Here is a 15,019-nt window from a genome sequence, read left to right as displayed (position 1 = left end):
ACGGTTTTGAAATCCCTAACACCGTTTTTCTTCGTTTTCGAATCAACGAGGGAGAGTGAAGTTAAGAAATCCTTATCCTATCACTCACCAAGCCTTGGGTTTCTAATCTTCGCGCGTGAGGTATTAGAGGAAGAAGATGGAATTTTTCTTTTTCGTTCCTTTCTCTTTCTTTCCTTTCTTTTTCCTTTCTTCCTTTTTCCTTCTTTCCTTTTTATATCATTTTCTTTTCTTTTCCTTTTCTTTCCAAGCAAATAGTTGTGTGTGTATATATATATATATATATATATATATATATTAATTACTTCTAACAAATATCTCAAAATAACTAGATATTTGTTAAATTACCATTTCACCCATAACGCATTAAATTTATCGTAAAAGATTCACCGCAGTTAATTTAATTTATTTATCGACGAGTAATTCTAAACGGCATCAAAATATCTTTTTGATCATATAAACTCCAAAATATTATTAACTTTGGCTAAAAAGCCTCCGAGCCAAAATCCAAAATACACAAAAATACATAAAGTATACTTTAAAATTATGGGTCTTACATCCTCATAGATCCCCTCAACTCAACCCGAGACACATATACGGGACAGTCGAGGTAAACGTGTGTTGCATGGTAGCTTCCGACATTTGGAGTGCTACCTCCAAGTAACCTAGGAATTCGCCACCCGAATACCTCAAAGGTCTAACAATATTGCCTTAAGGCTCGACAGCAGACCGCCTTGATCAACCTCATTCAGTTGAACCTCCCCGGAATCACTAGGCTTGTCAAGCCCTACCTATATGATGACAAAATAATATTTACTTCACAATTTCTCAATATTTATTTTCTCCCCTAGTTGGCCTATGATACTCCATTAAGAACCGTCATCTCAAACACAAATTGAAATCACAATTATTTCACCAACTATGGGGTTACTTAACTATTCTCATCACAAATTCACATCACTGTCATTAATCATATCTCATCACATAAACTCATCACAAATTTATAGCATCACTATCATCAAGCATCCATCATCACATATGCTTCTCACAAATTTATAGCATCATTATTATTAATTATACATCATCATAATCACATAAACGTATCAAAATAAATTCACTTTTTATCATCACATCACATAAACACCGTCTAATCAAACATATACATAAAATTCATTCGACATCTAATATCACAATTATATCAAATATCACACATTTAATAAAAATAAATCAAACATCACAATAATATCCAATACCACACATTTAACAAGTTAAATCAATCAACACCTTATAAATATTTCTATTCCATATTTTAATCTCACAATTCCCATATTTTAATATTAATTAATTTATCACTCAAAGGGCTAATGCCGTAAGTAGCGAGCCCCGAATGAATCGTTGAGAAATACGGTTTTCCCGTTCATCTCAAATTATATTATACACATGAATTCAAACATTCTCTCACGACTTACCTTATTTTGACGCTTTCACACACGAGTAAAATTCAATGAGCAAACAACCTTTGTTCATTGACTATTTGTCCTTCAATTGATCTAACTCGACAGTTTATGGGTAAATGTTAAAAATAAATTATGAGAAGATATTCTAAAAACTAAATTCAAAATTAGGTCAACAAAAATTACCATAAATCAGAAACCCAATCAGTGGATAATATAGATACTTTTCACATGGTCGTTTTGGCGTAGGTTTCACTTAAATCAGACTTACGGTGATGGAGAACGATGCAAAATAACGAATTCTACAAACGAAGAAGTTGAGTATTTTAGAGATAAATTGGGGTTGTTAAAAATCTGGAAAATTATGTTTAATTAACGAGTTAAATGAATGAAATAACATACTCAAATTTGGGCGATCCCGGTGTCAAACGATAGGGTTATTATTGTGTTTCCTCTTTGGTTTTGCGGCTGCCCTTCCAACTCCCTTTCCTTTTTTGTTTGTTTTATTTTATTAACAATTAGGGTTCATACATGAACCAAACCCATTGTTCTCCTCTTAGGTTTTACTAGTTTTATTTTATTTTTATTTTTATTTTTTTTAAAACACAATTTCATTAATAAAGCATTATTACTATTTCAAAACTAATAATTTATAAATAAAAATAATTAATCTTTTAAAATACATTAATAACCAAAAATCTCATATTTAAAATAATCCCTATAATAATATTTGAGAATAGTCGAAATTATAAAATAAATAAATATAACATCAACATTTTATATTATTTACTAAATCTTAATAAATATATATAAAATCACAATGTCATAACAAGTATATAAAAATAAAGTAAATCAAACACAATATCTATCTCAAGATAATTATTATAAAAAAAAATAACTAAAAACAGAAAATAGTTATAAATAATTGAAATATTACTACGTGCATACTTAACATCAGTCAAGCGCACCTAAAAGTATTATATTAATTGGGTACACGTATATACACGTAAAATCGTATAAAATATTTTTCTTTAAAATATATATATATTACACTAAAATACTATTATTTTTTAAAAATATATCAAATAATAAAATATAATATTTATTATTTATATCGCTCATGTAATCTAAGATTTATAAAACTAGCACATCATAGAAATCACCTATATAACAAAAATTAGTCAGTAAATTTATTATCATATATTCTAAAATAATTTTAATGTTAAATTAATTATTTAAAATCGTACTTAACTAATAAAATAGTTTAATATAAAATTTAGGGTGTTACAGTCCCAATCATGCTTATGACGACACTGCCCAAATGCAAATATTCTGTAATGGTTTGAGGCCTAACACTAGAACTATGTTGGATGCCACAACAGTTGGTTCTTTGAATTACAAGACCGCAGCAGAAGCACGAAACGTTATTGAGATCATGGCATCAAATGAACAATTGATGTTGTATGACAAAGGTGGTGGTTCAGTAAGTGGTATATTGGAGTTGAACGTTATGGATGGGTTGGCTCCAGGCAGGTCGCTCTCAAAACAGATAGAAGAGGTTATCGCCACTGAGATAAAGAAGGGGATGACAGCTCTAAATATACAACCCCAAGTGGCCCCTGTCAAATTATGAAAGCATACTAGTTGTAAATTTTGTGGAGGAGCACATAAAAATGGAGCTTTTGAAGCACTGGATGACAATGAGATAGAAGAACTAGAAAAGGTGAATTTTGTGAGTAATAACAGGAAGCAGAATAATCCCTACTCTAGTACGTACAATCCTGGTTGGAGAAATCATCCAAATATTTCTTGGAGAGATCAGCAAGGTGGATCTCAGTGTGACACTCTAAACCCCAAAATAATGTATATAATAATTTATATTATATTTCTATAAAATTTGCAGCAGATAAATAAAAATACGTTTCCAATAAAATAAAAACTTTTATTTTTAACTTAGGATATCACGTTTCTCAAAAATAAAAAGGAACACTTAAAACTTATTTTCTCCATTAAAATAGTGTAATCTCAATAAGCTTGATTTTAGTATTATTACTTGATTTAATTTAAAAACTTACTAGTACTTCTAAGATTTTAATACAAAAATTCCTTTCAAATTAAATAAGTAAAATACAATTTAAACCTTTATTCCCGGTATCACCTATCATAGTGTGGTTCCTCCCAAACTTGAACTTCAAGATTCATTAACTTGTAATAACTGCGATTTCGCAAACGCAAGGCCAAGCCAGTCAAACACAAACAGCGAAGGAGGTGAGTTTCGAAATCATGATGACAGTATGACAAAAGTAAGAAGAACACGCAAACAATCATAATAGAACCGTATCATTAAACAAACATTCCATCAAGAAAATATCACATTAAAAAGGCAAATCACTAAAGAAAAATCAATAAAGTTGACTATAACATCAAATCGTTTAAGATAAATTATCACCACACACGATACATATTAATCACAACAAAACAATCACAATAAAACGCAATGCTATGCATGAGCTTAGACTCTACTTCACAATGTGGTATCATTCTAACTCTGAAGTACTTGGTTAGGAGGCTTGATACTATGCCACCATCCCGGTGGGAGGACAATTCAAATTGGCTCTGTCCTTATAGATCCCCTCAACTCAACCCGAGACACATATACGTGACAGTCGAGGTAAACGTGTGTTGCGTGGTAGCTCCCGACATTTGGAGTGCTACCTCCAAGTCACCTACGAATTCCCCACCGGAATACCTCCAAGGTCTAACAATCTTGCCTTAAGGCTCGACAGCAGACCACCACGATCAGGCTCATTCAGTTGTACTTCCCTGGAATCACTAGGCTTGTCAGGCCCTACCTATATGATGACAAAATAATCTCAACTTCACAAATTCACAATATTTATTTTTTCCCGTCGTTGGCATATGATACTCCATTAAAACCATCATCTCAAACACAAATTGAAATCACCATTATTTCATCAACTTTGGGGTTAATTCGATATTACCATCACAGTGTAAAACATCACTATCATCATCACATAAACTCATCACAAATTTATAGCATCACTATCATCAATCCAACATTATCACATAAACTTATCACAAATTTATAACATCACAATTATTAATCGTACATCATCATCATTACCTAAAATTATCACAACACATCCATCTTTTGTTATCAAATCACATAAACTCATCTAATCACACATATATATAAATTTAATTCGACACCCAATATCACAATAATATCAATATCACACATTCAAATAAATTAAATCAATGAACACCCTACAAATATTTCTATTCTATATTTTAATCTCACAATTTCCATATTTTCACATTAATTAATTTATCCCTCAAAGGGCTACTGCCATACGTAGCGAGCCCCAGATGAATCGTTGGGAAATACGGTTTTCCCGTTCATCTCACAATATATTACACTCATGAATTCAAACGCTCTCTCACCCTTACCTTATTTCGACGCTTTCACACACGAATAGGATTCCACGAGCAAATAAATTAAATCAATCAACACCCTACAAATATTTCTATTCTCTATTTTAATCTCACAATTTCCATATTTTCACATTAATTAATTTATCCCTCAAAGGGCTACTGCCATACGTAGCGAGCCCCGAATGAATCGTTGGGAAATACGGTTTTCCCGTTCATCTCACAATATATTATACTCATGAATTCAAACGCTCTCTCACCCCTTACCTTATTTCGCACTTTCACACACGAATAGGATTCCATGAGCAAACAGCCTTTGTTCATTGACTCTTTGTCCATCAATCGATCTAACTCGACAGTTTATGGGTAAACGTTACAAATAAATTATGAGAAGATACTCTAAACACTAAAATCGAAATTTAGTCAAGGAAAATTACCATAAACCAGAAAACAAATCAGTGGATAATATAGTCACTTTTCACACGGTCGTTTTGGCGTTGGTTTCACTCAAATCGGACTTACGGTGAAAGGAAACGGTGCAAAATAACGAATTCTATAAACGGAGAAGTCGAGTATTTTAGAGAGAAATTGAGGTTGTTAAAATTCTGGAAAATTATGTTTAATGGACTAGTTAAATGAATGAAATAACATACTCAAATTTGGGTGAAAATGGAGAAATTTTTCTGGACAGCTATCGATCACCGGTGTCAAACGATAAGTTATTGTTGTGTTTTCTCATTGGTTTTACGGCTGCCCTTCCAACTCCCTTCTCTTTTTTGTTTGTTTTATTTTATTAACAATTAGGGTTCACACATGATCAAACTCATTGGTCCCTTTATTTATGTTTTAGTTTTACTATTATTATTTTTATTTTGCTAAAACAAAATTAATAATTATTTAATCTCCTTTTTAATATTCTTCCAAACACAGTTTTCCAAACATTACTAATATTTTATAATATTCTTCCATTTCACGAGGATGACAGTTGTATTCATATTTTGAGTTTTGTTTGTGTTAACAGGACTCTTTGTCTCACACAAGGGAGGGGCCCGTACGCAAAATGTGTATTTTGGAACCCTGCTATAGACGAATTCAAGGTCATTCCACCTAGCCTTTTTGAGTATGTACCTTATCATGACACTATGATGAACTTTCATGGTTTTGGTTATGATCATGTTAGAGATGACTATAAATTCATTCGACAGTTAGACTTCTTTCTTGATTGCGACGCATATGTGCCATGTGACGAACCTGTAGGTTTCGCCCCGATGTGGGAGATATATAGTCTAAGAAGTAACTCTTGGAGGAAACTTGATGTTGACATGCCTTTTTGTATGTCAGATGATGAAGTGTACATGGATGGATTTTGTCATTGGTCCGATATAGATGATTACCATAGTCTTAGTAATGTTGGCCCATGTTTGGTATCATTTGACTTATGCAATGAAGTGTTCCTTACAACCCCTTTTCCCTCAGACATGGTTGACCATTATTATATTTTGCGCATGGTGTTGTTAAATGGATCCATTGCTTTCATAATGTATGATGAATCGACTACTTTTCACATAAGAATATTGGGTGAGCTTGGTGTGAAGGAATTGTGGGCTAATGTCTTCATTGTCAAACCCTTACCTTGCGTTCAACATCTTATTGGAGTAGGAAAGAAAGGCGGTATATTCTTGAGAAAAAATGATGATGAACTAGTACGGTATGATATGAGTACTCAGACGATTGAGGAGCTTGGTGTTAAAGTAAGCCGGGGTTATTGTAACATTGTAGTTTATAAAGACAACCTTCTCCCAATTGTATGTTTATGACTTTGGTCAGTAGGAAATAATTACGAAAAAAATGATTGAAGTCATATCCAAATTGATTTTATGTTGTATACAAATTGGTTTGCCAAGTATATGGAAAATCTCAAAACTATCTAATAATATCAATTTCACTTTATTGATTTTATTTTGTAGTTTACTCTTTCTATTTACAAACTCATCTAGTTTCCATTTTAATTGTAACAACAATCTTTTCCCTTTGTTTAATGGACTCTAATTTAATATGGAAATACCTAGTTTTGGGAAACATGATATTTTAACGAGCAACATATCTCTGTTTGACCTCATCATGTATGCCATCGTGTTCAATTTTGTGCTATATCATTTAAATAAATCAACTATCGATATATGATGCAATATTATTTTGTTTTCTTAAATAAATCACCTATTGGATTTAGAATACATATATCATCCATCTTCCCTATAGTTTTACTTTCAATGTTGTTATTTCAAATATACACTTATAGTTTATGAGTTCTTCTTGTGTAATTATACTTTTGTTGACTTCTAAACTATGTTTTGGCTACCATGCTTAACATTTGAGGTTACAATTTTTCTTTATCCTTCTCTTATAATCCACATCATCCTATTGTTTACTGTCATCCTTTTGTATAAGTTTTAAATATCTAGTCAAATACAGGTGAAATAGTCTCGATGTATCAACTTTTATTAAATTATTATCATAAAAAGCTGCTACTCTCAATAGAAGTTTCATATATTTTCTGCTAGTTCCTTAAATGAATATTGGCAGTTTGATTTTTTTTTTTTTTTTGCAAGTTGTTAGACTTTTTTAAATAGATGCATTTGATAATTTTCAACATTAATCCTTAGTTCATTGCTATTGTGCTTCCACTCATTAATCCTTTACAAAGTGAGCAGTAAACTAAAAGGGATTGGATGTCATACACAAGCCATTAGACTTTGTGGTTATAATGCAAACCTATACTATAATAATAGGGCTCAAATGTATCTTGATTTTTCATTTAGTGTTTCATTTTTTTGCTAGTTTTCTCTTAGAGAGCCTTTTAAATATTTTGATTTGATTTCTCTATTCATCATGTTCTGTATGAGTTAGAGACATATTCTACAAAACCATAGTTCTTGTGTAAAACGTGACGTCGATCTTTAAATAAATTTTCTGTGAGATGTCAATTCCTGTGTACAACAACATCCCTTGTTTTTGTACAATTTACCAAGAATGTGAAGGCATATTTTCTTAGAGGTATAGCTAAAGAGATGCTAGTGAGTAGTCTCTACAACTACAAGGAAGCAATTGATAAATTTTTCTGCATCTTATCACAACAGCCACACAAATACACATCACTACATAATCCCCAGTGCTTTTAATATTGGATATAGTTTATTTTTATCTTTATATATCCAATAATTTCCTTTTTGATGGTGGAGGGTATTACTTCTACTAATTGACATTTTGTTTTGATTTATGATATTGATGAATAAGTACTCTAGACATTAGACGAACGAAGTGGTTGTTAGTGAATCAACCAACGTAGATATGCAGGCTATAATACTTCAAAATACTCCCTAACATATCATATTACATTGAAGGTAAGCAGTAGTTAAACATGTCAATGGTATTCCTCATGGACAGTTCATAAATCTTGGCACAACTATTTAAAGACATGGCTTAATCAAGAAACAAGGAAGATAAGACAATGTAATTCGGTGTATTTTTACGCACTCTTAAAACTCCTTTTAGTAATTATTTAAGGTTAGCCCAGTGTATTGACTGTGGATTAGTATTGATGGTTACATTTTCGTTGATATGTTGTGGATGTTGCATTCTAAAGCTTATTAGAGAAAAGCTATTACAATCTTCCCTAATCTTATAGTTGAGACTTATAGGCCTATTGTTCATAAACAAAGCTTGAAAGTCAGAACTGGTAAAGTATTTTCTCTTGAAGAGTTGAAGGTAAAATGGCTCTATGTATCTCTTGCATCTAACTTGTGAGATGCAATTAATTATGTGAAGTAATAGAATATATACTTGATGCTGCTATAAGATATAAACTAACATTGCTATGATTTTGGGTTGATTTGTTGGGGAAATCTTATTATTTTAGCTTTTGCTTGATTTCAGTGTGTTAGATATCTTATTAGTAAATATTAGAGTTATGACAGTTATTTTTATGTGATTAGAATAAGTGAAGTTATTGCAAAAAGGAGGGTAGGCAGTTATTGATTAGAAATTGGGAGGGAGAGGCCAAGCTCTCTAATTCTTGGAAAGGAGAGACCAAGACACTCAGATATATTGGGAGGAAACCATTTGTAATCACAAAATAATGTATCTCTATTACTGTTTCTGGTGTATTTCTTGTAACATCTCTGGTCCTCTGTTTCTAAAACAGTATTTTCTGTATTTCACTGTAATAAATTTGTAGTCTGTCTTCTAAATTTATCAATATAGTCACCAGTTTTTGAGGACATGATTCTGAGTATTTTTCATGTTTCACACGCAAGCAAGGATTGAAGCACTTGAGTGGGGTTTGAGAATCAGAGGTTGTTAAGAGAATTTTCTCTCTAGTTAGGATCTTTGCGACTCTGGTTTAATTGCTTTCACATCAATGCAATATTCAATGGAAGGAACACCTTGAACAGAAACTACACCTGTTGAAACAGGATTAACAATTAATGGTGTTGTTTCAACAAATTTATAGAGTTCTTGAAAATGGTCTTTTCCAATTGATCCAACAAGCAAGTTAGTGAATCCTTGTTTATTTGAAGAAGGTAAACAAAGAGAAAACTTGGGTGGAAGTTTATTTTTCAATGCAAGTTGTGTTGGTAGTGAAAGATTTGATCTTGCAAGACCAATGATTCCTTTGGTGATTTTTGGTAATCAATTATGGGATGAATCATTTTCAGTGAATGATGGAAATCCATCAGTGTCAATGCAGCTACTAAGCAAGCCAGAAATGAAAATGAAATCTTGACCAAGTCTACCACCAAAAATGAAATTGGCTAATGTGTTGATTGTGTTAGCAGGACATGTGTTATTTGTGCAACCTGGTTTGAAAGGACGATTACAACCACATTCAATAGGTGTAACCTTCACAGCAGAAGAATTTTCAAATACTCTCATCAACTCTGTAACATTGATTTTACTATCCATTTCATGAATTCTAGTGTGATGCTTACTTTTACATTGATCCAAAATAATACTACAGGGCATAAGCTTTTTTTGGGTACAAACATGGGAAAAAATTTGAGTAAGTGTAACATCTGGGCATAATCGTTTACATTGAAAGGACCATTGCAGCCCATACATGCAACATCAGGACATAATTTTTAGCCACATTCAATAGGAATGTAGGATGCTAAATTGTAGTGAGTGTCACAATCATACCAAAAAATTTCACCAGCTAGATCAATGGCCAGATTGAAGATTTGTGACATGCAGCAAACCTCACTAATGATGCATTATCATGAAAAGCAGCATGGGTCAACCATGAATTTCATCAATCTTAAATTCTCTCTTGAGTTTAATACTTGGAAAAACCATAAGCTATAAGTCGGTCACACTAAAATATTATCTCTGGGAAAAACTACACACCAACAAATTTACCCACACGATCATGAATTTGTGATCAGTGGTAGAGCTTGACTAATATCTATAGGGGTGCCAAAATTTTAAATTTTAATTAATAAATTAATTATAATTTTTTGTTATATGAACTTTTAGTTGCAGGTATGCAATTTAAAAGCATAAAAAATTGTAAACACAACAATAAAGGTAAAAAAATTAGACTGAGAAGTTGCACAAATTAGAAGCGGTAGAGTTATAGATGAAACATATCATTTTGATTTGTTTTTTGAAGGTAAAAGTTGAAGAAAAAATATAGTTTATTTGATTGACCTTTTAAAACTCACAAAATTTAAATCAAACTGAACATATTCATTTGGTTCAATTCAATCAGACTGACATTTTTAAAATACTAAATTTTTAAAACAAAAAAAAATATGTAAGTACATCACAATTTCTTAAGATAACACTATATATATAATGTGAAATAAAATATAATAGTTTCTTTTGGACGTCGGCACTTGATTTTAAATTAAGTGAAACCATACTCAGATAGATAGAGGTTGAGTTTATTTTGTTTGATTTTAAATTAATTGATTTGATTAAATTTTTGTGTTTATTAAATCATTAGTTTAAGTTTTATATATTTGAACGTAACTCACAACATACATATTGAAATTTAGATCAAAAGGTGTATGTATTATGTTATTTAACGATTTTTTTTCATTTATATTATTATTGTTTTTTAAAATAGTTGGCGACTTTGGCCACTCATTGTCCCAACAAAGATCCACCACTGTATGTGATGAAACGCTCTTCAAACACACTACAAAAAGAGCTACAGAGAATGATAATAATAAAATTTCACATCTCACTCATAATAAAATTTCACATTTCACTCATAATAAAATAACTACTCGTACATTTCTCTCTCCATAATATGGTTACTGATACATCAACTATTTATATGAGTATTCAATGATGTAATTGCCCCAAGTCTCCAATTGATCCAAGTAGCAATGTCAATCACAGGAAATGGGATTTTAATTGTGACCTTTTTAAAATTTGGCTTCCTATGCTTAATTTAAATTGAAACAGAATGTCCATAATGTTCTGGATATGTTAGATGTAAATAAATAAATAAAATTAGTTTATAATGAAGTTCGATTTGTGTGCAAATTATTAAAGATAAGGAATAGAAATATCACACACACAAAGTATACTAGTTTACCCAACTCGGGCTAGTCCAATCCTCACAACTTAAGATTTTAACTATTTGCTTTAGCACCAAAATATTCTCCTTCATACTTTTTCTCTTGATCACACATTGATCAATTACAATATGCAACTTTCAACCAAGAAAGGATCTTTGCGACTCTGGTTTATCACTTGTATTATGTTATTTCCACCATTGTAGAGCTTCAAGCTCATCACTTCAATTCAATAATATACCATTATTCCCTTTCTTTGATTTTACGGGTTCTATCATAAGTTAAGATCTTGATGTTGAACAATTGAAGATTTTTGACATGCAGCAATCACTTGTATTATGTTATTTCCACCATTGTAGAGCTTCAAGCTCATCACTTCAATTCAATAATATACCATTACTCCCTTTCTTTGATTTTACGGGTTCTATCATAAGTTAAGATCTTGATGTTGAATAATTGAAGATTTTTGACATGCAGCAAACCTCATTGATGATGCATTATCATGAACAGCAACATGGACTAAAGAAGACAATATGTAGTCCTGCTTCTCGGTGTGTGTTGTTTTTGCCTCAAGCTAATCAACTCTGTAACCTTCGCAGTAGAATAATTTTCAAATAGTCTCATCAACTCTGTTACATTGATTTTACTATCCATGTCATGAGTTCTAGTGTGATGCTTAGTTTTCCATTGAATGCAAGGAGTTTCAAAAGTTAGATTGATCTTGATTTTGTTTGCTTCTTTGGGCCTTTAGCTAGACTTTTTTGGGCTTGAGTATTGTTTTAAGTAGTTTTGACATGTGTTTATCTTAAGGACTGGACTATGGAAAAAAAATTCATTTGACTTCTTCCCATAAAGAAAATAACTAGAATGATCTTGATAATAAATTAAAATGATCTTCGTTTTTCCATACTTCTGTTTTTAATAAACCATAATGATCTTCGTTTTTCAGACTGTTGTTTTTTAATAAACCAGAATTGTCTTTGATTTTCATACTGTTGTTTTTTAATAAACAAGAATGATATTCGTTTTTCCATAATGATCTTGTCATCAATTTCCAATTTCGTTAAGACATTATTTGTTTTAATTTATAACATGGTGTGATAATTGATTCTCTTGAATGATTGATATATGATATTTTCTTTTTGAGATTCTTTCATTATTGAGTAAATACTTATGAATTGTTATGATGTGAATGGTTTCTTGCTTGTTCACTTATGCAATTCATGTTTCTTAAATAAAACTCAAATAAAATGGTTTCTTGCTTAGCAATTCATGTTATGATGTGAATGGTTTCTTGCTTGAATGGATTTTCCAACACAACGTTACTCCAGTAAACTTTCAAAACAAAATGAAATTCTATATCATACTAAAAGTGAACTTTCTAAAAAAAATTACCCATGAAGTACACTTTTGAATATAATATATCATACAGAAATATACTTCCAAAATTATATTTTTAATGTATAATTATATTTACACATTTTAACTATCGAGAAAACATTAGTTTTAAATCCCAGTTGTAATCTAAAACTTTGAATATAGATTATAACCTGAGGTTGGGGTATATCTACGAACTAACTTACGAGTTGGAGTACATCAAAGATATTAGAATCTTAGAATGAAGTCGCATCTAAGGAGTTTCAAAAGTTAGAAAAACCGGCCCATAGAAATAGTATACTATGATACTACTATATAACAAATGATTCATTTCATTCACCTCCTATTGACATCATTTCATTCAAAGAAATCATCTTCTTTCCTTTAATTCACCGATCAATCGATTATTACTAGTACACCTCTCTCTCTCTCTCTCTCTCTCTCTCTCTCTCTCTCTCTCTCTCTCTCTCTCTCTCTCTAATTTGATTTTATTTACGCTTTATTTATGTGTTTTGATATGAAGATACCTAAACTAAATTGAGAAAAATATTAAAATACATCCACAATTTTGTTTCATTAGCGAGGAAACATTGATCCATTATTGTCATTTATTGTTATCATTGGCCAAATCATTAACCTCATCAATACTCATTGTTTTATTCACTACTTTATCTTCATCGGGTGCTATTATAACATTTTATTACTTGATTTAGTTGTACCAAATTTAATATTTTCTCATGTGATACTTGTTGGGTATTGGGCTCCCTTCCTATGTGGAGAAAAGTCCAAATAATATAGTTCATGTGTCTTACTTATTAAAGTGGAGAGGGGTATTATTAGGGTTGAAAAAGATAGAGACTATTTTGAAAGAAAAAAAAGTAGACACCAAAAGAGAAAAGAGAAGAGTAAACCTTAATCCACATTTTGTTAAATGAGTCTAAGAAAAACATCAATTGCAAATTCGTTAATCATTGGACCAGGTTGATATTTGGACAACAGATTTTCAAAATTTAGTTCTTCGTTATCAATGGCCGGATCGGTGAAAGGACGTCTGGAGAATGAGGAACTGGGCTCGCACAGAAGTAGGCTTTTTGAGTTTTTTCTTCTTCTTGCTTTTCATTTGTAGGCTTTAGCGCTTTGCTATTTTGGCTGGTTGTAGGCATAATTTGGTTGGTTTTAGGCTGGTTGTAGACTCTCCTATACATTTATTTGATTATAGTGAAGCTATTTCTTTGGTCTAGATGACCCGTGATTTTTACCATTGCATTGAGGGGGTTTCCACATTAAAATATCGGTGTTCTTTACGCTCTATTATTTTAATTAATTTGCTGCCATATATATTTGTTGTTGCTCCTCACAAGTTCTTGCTAGTGGGGGAATTTTATATCAGCTGCGTATTACTTATTATTGTGTTTCGGTGTTTATTCTCTATCAGAGCTTTGGTTAAAAGGCTAATTGACTTGCGTGAAGGATCGAGTATTTGTTATTTGTGAAGAAAATGCATCTTCGTATTTTTAGTTCTAAAATGGCGGATGATAAATCTACAGAAGAATGAGATTTTGTTTTCGAGAGGCCATAGAGAGTGAAGAAAGTCAAAATTGGTTGGATGCAATACATGATAAGATGAAATCCTTGCATGATAATCACACTTATGATTTGGTGAAGTTGCGAAAAGGCAAAAGGACTTTGGAAAACCGGTAGATCTATATAGTGAAACTTTAGAGTAACTCAAAGTCTCTGAGGTATAAGCCAGATTAGTGGTGAAAGGTTTCCATCAAAGAAACGGTGTTGATTTTAATGAGATTTTCTCACTTGTGGTAAAATGTCATCAATTAGAACCATGTTGAGTTTGGCAGCTACTCTTGACTTAGAGGTAAAGCAAATGGATGTAAAAACGACTTTCCTTCATGGTAATTTGGAGGAAGAGATTTACTTGAAGCAACCTGGTGATTTTCTTGTTGAAGGCAAGGAAGACTATGTGTGTAGACTAAGAAAGAGTCTAAATGGTTTGAAGCAATCTCCAATGCAGTAGTACAAAATGTTTGAGTCTGTTATGTGTGACCAAGGATACATGAAGACTACTACTGGCCATTGTGTATTTGTTAGAAAATTTTCTAACGATGATTTCATTATCCTATTATTATATGTTGATAA

General features: G+C 31.5%; 1 protein-coding gene and 1 pseudogene across 1 annotated transcript; one reads left to right on the top strand and one right to left on the bottom strand.

Annotated features, from left to right (window-relative positions):
• The first annotated feature begins 2,772 nt into the window (after nt 1-2,772).
• On the top strand, nt 2,773-6,721 carry LOC101509267 (F-box protein CPR1-like). Its single transcript, XM_004514041.1, has 2 exons — nt 2,773-2,984; nt 5,926-6,721. Exons 1-2 carry the CDS (start codon nt 2,773-2,775, stop codon nt 6,719-6,721), a joined length of 1,008 nt encoding a protein of 335 aa, XP_004514098.1.
• Nucleotides 6,722-9,281: 2,560 nt separating this feature from the next.
• LOC101509584 (probable aspartic proteinase GIP2) lies at nt 9,282-10,150 on the bottom strand (annotated as a pseudogene).
• Nucleotides 10,151-15,019: the final 4,869 nt, after the last annotated feature.

The sequence above is a fragment of the Cicer arietinum genome, chromosome 6 (assembly GCF_000331145.2).
Source record: "Cicer arietinum cultivar CDC Frontier isolate Library 1 chromosome 6, Cicar.CDCFrontier_v2.0, whole genome shotgun sequence".
NCBI lineage: Eukaryota > Viridiplantae > Streptophyta > Magnoliopsida > Fabales > Fabaceae > Cicer > Cicer arietinum.
Note: the sequence above shows the minus strand (reverse complement) of the source record. Positions and strands in the feature narration are given on the sequence as shown.

Bases quoted from the DNA above. Each gene is read 5' to 3' on its own strand.
- LOC101509267 (XM_004514041.1), top strand. From the start codon at position 2,773: ATGCAAATATTCTGTAATGGTTTGAGGCCTAACACTAGAACTATGTTG. The intron at 2,985-5,925 runs GTCGCTCTCAAA...TTGTGTTAACAG, and splicing joins GATGGGTTGGCTCCAGGCAG to GACTCTTTGTCTCACACAAG.